Source organism: Pristis pectinata, chromosome 33, assembly GCF_009764475.1.
Source record: "Pristis pectinata isolate sPriPec2 chromosome 33, sPriPec2.1.pri, whole genome shotgun sequence".
NCBI classification, from domain to species: Eukaryota; Metazoa; Chordata; class Chondrichthyes; order Rhinopristiformes; family Pristidae; genus Pristis; species Pristis pectinata.
Window position 1 is genome coordinate 11,672,222 of NC_067437.1, and position 10,530 is coordinate 11,682,751.

The following is a 10,530-nucleotide window of genomic DNA, read 5'->3' on the forward strand; positions in this document are numbered from 1 at the left end:
AATGTTTTATATAGAGTATATGTTAAGTACTGTATTATATACAAATAATAGTTATATATTATGTCAGATATGTAGAAGTACCACAGTTAAAACAGTAGGTTCCCAGAGGCAAATATCTGGTCAAAACTCCCCAATCATTTGCGACAGTGGGATCATTTTGGTCTGCCTGCAGAATATGAGATAAAGTCTAGGGTTTGAGTTGTTTTGGAAGGTCGCAGACCCAATGGGCGAGTCACTCAGTTCCACGCTGCTGATCAACGGAGAGGTTATCAACCACCAACAGAACGGGGCCATCAGCTCACAGGGGTCTGACGATGCTTCAGAAGCCACTCCGGGACATGATGGAAGTGCGGGGAAGTTATAGGAATGAAATTAGGAAGAGTGGGATCAAGTGGAGAGGCGTTTGATTTAAAAGTGAACCATAAATGGGAAGGAAGCCAGATTTTTTTTATTTGAGTAAGCAATGATTATAGATGGATTAACAAATGCGTATGATAATATCTCAGCCAGTAACAGACAAAATATAGGGTGTTTGTGTGATAAGAAGGCTGTTAAAATCGTAGAGCAGAATCATAGAAGTGAGATGACACAAGATATTCTTCCAGTCCAATGCGTTCCAACTCCTTGCAGACAATCCGCTTCCAATTCATTCTGTTTTTCGCCCAATAGCCCTGCAAATTAATTCCCCTCAAGTGTCCATTCAATTCCCTTCTGAACATCGATCTTGACCGACTCTGTTCCCAGCACCCTTACAGCGAGCGAGCTCCCAATCGTAACTACTTAAAATGGACATTATACAGTGGAAAGCCTCCACACTGAATGTCCACCGTCTGAACGTCCGTGCGTTCAGGATTCCCGGAATGGATCACCAATTGCTGGGGTTCAGTCTTTCCTGCACTATTTTTTAAATAAATGTTGCCTTAAATGTTTTATATATTGTATATTATTTCAGGTGTGCAAAAACACCACAGTTAAAAACTGATATAGAACTTTATTCTGAATAGATTCTTTAAAATTGTTTTCTCCCAAGGGATTTGTTCTGAAGAATTTCAACTGCAAATTAAAACGTCAGAAGGCTTAATTCATCTTTATGAGTTCCTCTGTCCACATTCAAAGCTGTAATGGGAACTGCCCATGTAAACATCTCAGGGGTGATCACACACTCCTGTCACTGGGAGTGCGGTGGTCAGCAGGGGATCACACACTCCCACCACTGGGAGTGCGGTGGTCAGCAGGGGATCACACACTACTGCCACTGGCAGTGCAGTGGTCAGCAGGGGATCACACACTACTGCCACTGGGAGTGCAGTGGTCAGCAGGGGATCACACACTACTGCCACTGGGAGTGCTGTGGTCAGCAGGGGATCACACACTCCCACCGCAGGTAGGTGTTCACTGAGCAAGGATGATTGTTATTTTAACAAGCCAGCTGCACTGAAAAAGAGCAAAAAAATCCTACCGGGCTTTCATCTCAAGTTGAATGGAATGCTAATGTGAGAAAGCTGGAGTGAGCCTTGGGGTAATAGTGTGCAGGACAGGTTGGTTTTTGAAGTGCGTGCGGATAAAGCAAAATACTACTGGGGTTTAAAGAGTTGATTTGTGGGCAAGGGCTGCATGAGCCTCATTTCCATTTCTTTAGGACTAATTATTTAAAGGGGTAATGTGAGGCAATGTTTAAATTGCAATAGCATTTGATAGGTTTGGTGGGGGAGGTTTCTAAATCAGGAGGGAATTATGAGTAGCAAAAGAGCGGCAGAGGTCTGGAGGTCCACCCCCCAGAAAGTGGGTGTTGTGGATTTTCCAAGACTGAAGTGTGTTGGTTGAGGGTATTAAGGAACCAAGGCCATAATGATCTTAAGGCCATAAGACACTGGAGCAGAATTAGGCCATTTGGCCCATCGAGTCTGCACCACCATTCGATTCATTTCTCCCTCTCAAGCCGAAACTCCCGCCTTCTCCCTGTAACCTTTGACACCCTTACTAATCAAGAACCTATCAACCTCCGCTTTAAATATACCCAATGACTTGGCCTCCACAGCCGTCTGTGGCAATGAATTCTGTCTCAAGAAATTCCTCCTCATCTCTGTTCTAAAGGGACGTCCTTTTATTCTGAGGCTGTGCCCTCTGGTCCTAGACTCTCCCACTACTGGAAACATCCTCTCCCACTCTATCCAGGCCTTTCAATATTCTGTAGGTTTCAATGAGATCCCCCTGTTCATCCTTCTAAACTCCAGCGAGGAGAGGCCCAGGGCCATCAAACGCTCCTCATACATTAACCCTTTTACCCCTGGGATCATTCTCATAAGCCTCCTCTGGACCCTCTCCAATGCCAGCACATCCTTCCTTAGATATGGGGCCCAAAATTGCTCACAAATGTGGTCTGACCAATGCCTTATAAAGCCTCAGCATTACATCCTTGTTTTTATATTCTAGTCCTCTCCAAATGAATGCTAATATTGCATTTGCCTTCCCTACTACCGACTCAACCTGCAAGTTAACCTTCAGGGAATCCTGCACCACCTTAATAAATGGTGGGGCACGCTCTTGGTCTCTTCCCATCCCTGAAAGGCCGAGGACTTGTCTCTGGGCTTATGTCCGGGTCAGTGTGATGTACCTGTGCAAAGGATTTAGTACAGTAAGCTTGCGTGCTTAATAAGTGGATGGGCTTGTTCTCCGTACGATGGGCAGTCTCCCTTGAGAGCATCCCTTAACTTGGTCCAAAATAGTTTCTGACCTGCATCATCTGAGGGCCACTTGATATAGGTCTTCGTCCTCAGCAGCTTCCGGACGTGGTGGTAAGAGGACAACACATAGCTCGGGATCTCACCCAGAAAGACCAGGATGAGGACATCACTGCGTTCATCGAAGAGCCTGTACAAAGCCACCTGCATTTCCATTGAGCACCACTCGCTTTGAAGATAATTCTTGGAGATGACGCAGAGAGTCTTTTTGCTGTTGTATATGGCGTCAACGATGCTTTCCACAATGGGTTTTCCGACTGCGAAATCCCTGTGGTGCAAGCAAAGGCGGTGAAACGGGGGTCCCTCGGTTTCCGAGTGTTTGCATCAGTTGGTCAAGCACCCACTCTTCATCCTTGGAGTTGTACGACACGAAAGCATCGTACTGGTGGCCTCGAGTGTGCGACTTCTGGAGCTGCTTCTCGCGAATCCACGCACGGAGCAGATAGTAACCGTAATAGATGCCCCACTTCCCTCTGTGGTACCCCAGAGCAGTCAACACAAAGGCGAAGATTACAGGCGCGGTGACGCAGATCGCCACAAAGCCATTGTCACAAACCAATCTGTCAAACTGGGCCAACAGTTTGGTCGTCTCTGCTTGGCCCACGCATGGGTACTTATAAAAAAGAGGAACTTCTACCTTACTCTTCACTGCCCACTGCTGAAACCACAGGTTGGCGCACACACAAGAGAACGGGTTTTCGCGCAGGTCCAGGTAGCTGAGGTTGCCCAGTTGCGGGATGTCGTCCTTCCCGATAACGTGGATCATGTTCCCCTTCAGCATTAGGGTGGCGAGGCTGGTCAAGTTTTCAAAGAGAACCCCCCTGATGGATTCCAAGCCGACGTTCTCCAGCCTCAGTAGCCGGAGGATGACCAAGTTGGCAAAGGTCTTGTTGTGCATGGTTTGGAACCCGTGGTAAATGTCGTTCATCCGCAAGACCTCCAACTCATTGAGCTGGTGAAAGGGCAGAGTGTCGAGAGTCGTGAACTTGTTGTCGGAGATGTCCAGGTTCTTGAGTTGTTGAAGGCCATCGAACAGGTTGTGAGGTAGCGTCATAAGACCAGAAGATTCCTGTGATGGCAGCTTCAGCATGCGGAGTTTGCGGAGCGCAACGAACGGAGAAAACTGGACGAGCTCTGTCCTAAAGGAGAGCTTGTTGTTGGCCAGATCTAACACTTGCAAGGACTGCAAATCCTTAAACATCTCCGCAGAGATGGTCGACAACCAGTTTCTATCCAAGTAGAGGTTTACCAACGATGGGAGTCCCTTGAAACCTTCCTTTTCACACTTTTCAATGTGATTCCCACCCAGATCCAGCGTGATTAGGTTGGGAAGTCTGGAGTAAGTGCCGTTGTAGACAATTGGAATCCTGTTATTCCGTAGCTTCAAGTGCTCCAGGTTCTTGAGGTGGTTGAATGTCTTGGAAAAGACCTCTCCGATAGCATTGTTAGTGAGGGATAGAAACTTAAGTCTAGTTAGACCCTCAAAGGCGGTGATGTTGATGAAGTTGACCTCGTTCAAAGCTAACGAGAGGCTCTCCAGGTTGGGAACGTGTTGGAATGCATGAGACCTGATGGCAGAGATGTGGTTGTATCTGAAGGAGAGGTGACGGAGTTGCCCCAGACAATAGGCGCTCCGGTTGTGTTGTCCTCCGTTTTGGCCCAAATCACACAGAGAGACATCTCTAATGATATTATGATCCAGGATTAAGGTTCGTAGATTGTTGGGGCGCACCTCCACAGATAAACATGTCCGGTTTCTTAATCTAATCCAAAAATAAAACAGAATCACACTCGTTGAAGGCCCCACTCACATCCTGAAAACTATTGCCCTCCAGGCTAACTGACTGAATTCTTCTCCTCTGCAAGGTCCCGCACAGTCGTTGCAACGTTTCTTTCGCAGTTTCAGGTTGCTCAGGGTGATATTTCTCAGTGGAGCCTTTAGCTTCTGCACAGCTTCGATAACATCGGTCCGGTTCATGGGGTTGTGCTTGAAGTTCAGGGAGTGAAGGCGGGTGAAGTTTATTGAGGTCAAGATCTCGGCTCGCGAGAAGCTGCAGTTGGACAAGTCCAGGTATTTAATGTTGGCGAAAAAACCGGCGGGAGCCCGGAATCCAGAGATTGGATTGTTGGCGAGAAGTAAATGACTCAATTGCGGGGGAAAACGCGTTGAAATGTCCAAATATCTTATATTGGAACTCTGAAAATTCAGTATTCTCAAAGCAGGAACACGTTCTAGCGCTGCAAACACAGCAGAGACATTTCTGAAATTATTGAAGGAGATATCCAGAGCTCGGAGTCTCTTCAAGGGCAGGACAGTGTTTCCGGAGATGTCCTCAACCTGTTGTACTGCAGGATTAAGCTGGTGAGGTTGGACAATGATCTGAAGGCGCCTTGCTGCAGGGACTCCAGATAGTTGTGGGACAGATTGAGTTCTCGGAGGGAATGGAGTCTCCAAAAGGCTCCTGGCTCGATTCTGCTCAGATGGTTATGGTCAAGTCTTAGATATTCCAAAGACATCAGGTTTTCCAGTCCTGTCGCGGGTAAAACCCTGATCATGTTGAAGGACATGTTCAGAACCCTGGTGTTTGAGGGAATGTCCGAAACAGCGAGGGCCAGGTTTGAGATGCGCTGATTTGCACAGCTGAGGGAGTCTCTCTGAAGATAAAGCCCTATGCAGTGTCTGAAAGCCAGGCTTGTCACCGCTGGCATCTCCCTCAAAACAAAAAAAACAGAAAGCTTCCGACCAGCCGTCCCCCCTAGATACGGCAGCATGCTGACCCGTCCAAGGCAGCACCCGTTACTCCAGATCCTCGCAGACAATCTGACCATTCAGCCGGCACTCTGATCTCCAGGTTCTGAATCAACACAGACTTGGAAATGTTCTGTTTCCCATCACTTGCGTTTCTTGTACAACCTTTGAGACTTCCTAGCACGACCGGCTGAGAGTTTTGCTTGCAGCCGCTCGCGTTTATAATATGGTGTCTCGCCACTGGTAGAACAGCCTGCAAAACCACTAGTTTAATTTTGATGTGTCATTTGGAGATATCTATTATTAAAGGAAGGTGAAACATTAATATTATGGTGCTTCGATATAGAAATCTCCCCTTCATTCAGTGGTTTCCTGGGGAGGTCCCCACTGTATGATTAATTACTCTGGAGATATATTGACTTTCTTGCCAATGCATAGAGCAAGACAGCAGATGCACAAGTGATCAACTTAATATTTATTTCTCGAAGTGAACAATGAGATATTTTTCCAAATGGTACCAAACCGTATTTGGAGGCCTCGTGAACAATTCCGATCTCCGAGTGGCGAGGAAGCTGGAGAAAAATGGGTGACACCAAAATGCAAAGTTATGTCAGGAGAAGATGAAGAGACCTGTTCTCTGAGCCCAGGAAAGAACTGAGTGACCTACCAGAGGTCGTTAACACCTTGAAAGGATCTTATGGAGTTGACTATCTTTCCGCTTGTGGGGAGAGTAAAACAAGAAGCCATCAATTCAGGAGGACTTCAAAACAGGCAATTCGAAATCCCAGTTTTAGAAACATCTTTCCATGGAGAAGAACTGGAACGTGGAAGTGATTCCCACGGGGAGCAATAGCAGGACAGAGCAGAGATGCACTTACGGTTAAAATGGTTGAACACATGAGGGAGAAAGGCAAAGATTGTAAGAACATAAGATTAGTAGCAGGACTTGGTCATTCAGCCCTTCGCTCCTGGTCTGTATTCATCTAGATCATGGTTGATCTTCCACCTCGGCTCCCTTTTCCTGCACTATTCCCATATCCCCTGATTCCCCAAGAACCCAGGAACCTATCCCATTTCTGTTTTGAATGAACACCATGCTTGAGCTTCCACAGCCCTCTGGAATGCCACAGGTTCACCACCGTCTGAGTGAAGAAATTTCCCCTCACCAGAAGCCTGAAGTCCCCACACCACCAGGTTCGAGAGCAGCTACTTCCCTTCAACCGTTCGGTTCTTGAACCAACCGGCACAACCCTAATCACTACAGTTTTAGCAACACTATGACCACTTTGATCACTTGCACTAAAATGGACTTTGTGTTTTTTGTTCTAAATGTGTTCTTTCTTGTAATAATTGCGTATAACATGTTCAATTTATGTTTTTCTTGTGAATGCTGCTTATCTGATGTGCCTGTGATGCTGCTGCAAGTAAGTTTTTCATTGCACCTGTGCACACAAGTACTTGTGCAGCTGACAATAAAGTTGACTTTGACTTTTGCTCCCTGCAGCTAACATTGAGCCTGTTAAAAGTACTTTAACTTTCAATGATGTCCCCTCCCATTCTTCTAAAGAATACAGTCCCCGTCTATTCAATGTCTCCTCATACACAACCTGCCATCCCTGGGACCAGTCTGGTGAATCTCTGCTGCTCGCTCTTGATGGCAAGTGCACATCTTTTCTTTGGTGAGGATGTCAAAACTGTAGACAGTACTCCAGGCGTGGTCTTGCCAAGAGCCAATTCGATTGCATAAGACTACCTCATTCCTGTAATCAAACCCCATAGTAAAGGCTAACATAGCATTAGTCTTCCTAATTTCTTGCTGTTTTTGTGTATTGGCCTTCAATGATTTTGTGTTATAGGAAACACCCTGGATCCTTTTGAGCATCAAAGCTACCCAATTTCTCATCATGTAGAAAATACCTGCTTTCTGTTACGTGCACCAAAGTAGTTGACCATGCATTTTTCTGACTGTATTTGATCTGCCATGCTGAGATTGTAAGGATAGGACCCTTGAGTGTGGCACATTTAGTAGGATGTTCTGATTCACCACATTGGGAAGTGTTCAGGCCTCAGATTAGTATCTCAGGAAGATGGGCACATCTGACAGTTACAGCACCGGCAGTGGCAGACATACCACCCTGATGTGGTCAGGTATCACCATGTCTCGGGCAAATCCTGGAAATCCCCGCACCATCGAGTTGTAGGAGGACCATTGCCAAGTGGACTCCAGTGATTCATGAAAACAGCTCATCACCACCTTCTAAAAGAGGGCTAGTGGTGGGTAATCAACGCTGGATTCACCAGCGACACCCACAACTGACTGACTAATAAAAATCACAAGCACTCTGAGTAAATCAAACTTGCTGATGCCTGAAAGTTGCAAACTGTTTCACTTCATGACACAAAGTGATCTATTTGTAACGCTTCATCTTTTGGGTCAAGTTGGATATGCACAAGGTCCAGCTTCCTCTTTCTCTTCTCTTTGGAAACTAGTGTTCACGAAAGTGGTACCGGAGCATCCAGGCCGGAACTACTAGACTGTACAACAGTCTTTTCCCCCAGGCTGTCAGGCTCCTGAATACCCTGGAGGCAGTTTCAGACAAATGCCGCATCAAAAGCTCTGGATTGCACAATGGCGCATAAGAACTTTGGCTACTGAACACACATAAGAACACACTGTTCTGTATTTTCTTTGTCCGGCTCGGTTTTGCACTAACCCTGCACTAATTTGTATTCTGTATATACCATTTTTTTTTGCACTATTTGTACTTGCACAGTTTTTTTTTGTCTGCGTTTATTGTATGTCCTCTGTTCTATGTATGTTCTCTGTGGTGTGAGTCTGGGGAAATGACATTTCGTTCCTCCATGTGTTTTTATAGCATATGGGTGAATGACAAAGTTACTTGAACCTTGAGCAGTGATCAACTGAAACTATTTTCACTCTATTTCTCCCTTGCATACACATTCCTCACTTTTTACAAACTCCACTTCCCCTGAAACCCCAGGATTTCCCTGGGAAGTTCTGCTGAATTCACAGTAATTATCACCTTATTAACACAGGCCAGTCAATGGCCAATTTTGGTTTTACCAGGACTTGATCGCAGCCTTGGCCCAAGCATGGTTGGATTGCAGAGGAGAGGTGAGGTGACTGTTCCTAACATCAAGGCAGCGTTCCAGAGAGTGTGGCATCCAGCCCTGATAAAACTGAACGCAATGGGGCATCGAGCAGTGATTAGAGTCATATCCAACATGGTTGTAGTTGCTGGATGTCAGTCACCCTAGCCCAAGAATACTGCTGCAGGAGTTCCTCAGGTCAGTGTCCTCAACCCAATTAATCATCAGCTGCTTCATTGATGACATTTCTTCTATCATAAGGTCAGAAGTGTGGGTGATTGCGCAATGTTCAGCCCCATTTGCAACTCCTTAGGTGCCTATGCCTACAAGCAACAAGACCTAGTGAACATTCAGGACTAAGCCAATAAGTGGGAGGTAACATTTTTGTCATGACTCCAAGAGAGAGTCTATCGACCTACTCCGGAGGTTCAATGGCATCACGTTTGCTGAGATCCCAGCACCAATATCCTGGGGATCACAATGACCTGAAACTCAGCCATCCCAGCTTCGTCAGTACTTTAGCGACAAGAGGAGGTTGGGAACTGGGTGTCTTGTGGCTGGTGACTCACCTCCTGACATCCCAAAGCCTTTCCTCTATCTATAAGGTGTGAATGTGATAGAATGCAGTCCAATTGCCTGTTGGAGCACACTCTCAAGAAACTCAACGCCATTCACCATTCAGATAAGTACAATAAGAGGGATGAAGAGCCTGTTTCTGTGCTGTATGACTCTATGACTCTCTATGACTCTATGACAATGCAATCCACTAGGTTCATACTCCATCCACCCTTAGCGTGATCGTCTCTACCCCTGGTCCACCTTGGCCCTAGTGTACATCATCTACAAAAAGGATTGTTGGTGCTGGTCTAAGCTACTCCAAAAATATGTCCCAACCAGCGACCTTGACATCAAGAAGGACATTGGAACACCATTAACTCATGCATTTGGAATATAACACAATTCCTTCATTGTCACCATGTCCAATCCTTATGCTTCCTCTCCAGTAGCATTGTGCATGTATCATGACCTGAGGGCTGCTGTGATTGAGGAAACTCACTGTCACCTTCACAGGAGCTGTTAAGAATGGGCAATAAATGCTGGCATTACCGGTGACACCCATAGTGACGCCTGGGAAACGAAGGACCAACTTTTATTGTCCATTGCTAGCCACCCTTGCGATAAATCTTTGTTTAATTTTTGAACTTCTGCAGTGAAGAGACTCCCAGATAATATGGAATATTGCTGCTCGAATATGGACCCCACAATGGAGATGATGGTGCTTGTCTTTCTGAATGGAACCATCCAGCTCCACATTAAAGTGGTAGCCATGGCAATGTAAGGTAGGGGAATTTGGTACTGATGATTCAACTGCAAATCACTTATTGCAAAAAGATCAAACCCTACCATAAGATTAGGATAGGACCATGCCCATTGTATTATCTGCAGCGATGGTAATTCCTAATCAAGACCAAAAGTAATGAAGGAATGGTAATACATTCCCGGGTTGGTAGGGTGTGTGACTTGGAGGGGAGCCTGCAGTTGATGATGTCCGCTTTGCCTATGTTTTCTTAGCCCTCCTGGTGGTAGAGGCAGTGGGTTTGAGAGCATTGTTGGAGTAGCCTGGATGAATTGCTAGTCGATGTTGCAGATGAAAAACACTACACCATCGTGGAAGGATTGAAGGCAAGTTTAACAACTTAGGTGAGGAAGGTCTTGTATTTTGTTTTCTTATGACATAGAGTGAGGCCATTTGGCCCACTGACTCTATGCTGGTTTTCAGACAATCCCATCAATCTCATTCGCCAACTATTTCCACACAACCCTGATTCTCCTACCACGCACCTACACTGCAGGTAAGTTACAGTAGCCCGTTACCCTCCCAATCAGCACATCTCTGGATGTGGGGAGAAATCCAAGCTCCCCGGGGAA

At 46.0% G+C, this 10,530-nt stretch overlaps 1 protein-coding gene across 1 annotated transcript; it reads right to left on the reverse strand.

The window, feature by feature from the left end:
* Positions 1–2,627: 2,627 nt before the first annotated feature.
* LOC127585417 (toll-like receptor 13) lies at positions 2,628–5,450 on the reverse strand. The gene is given in 4 exon segments (XM_052042841.1): positions 2,628–3,063; positions 3,065–4,504; positions 4,553–5,072; positions 5,075–5,450. Coding segments are annotated over 4 exon segments (2,772 nt in total).
* Between the last annotated feature and the right edge of the window lie 5,080 nt (positions 5,451–10,530).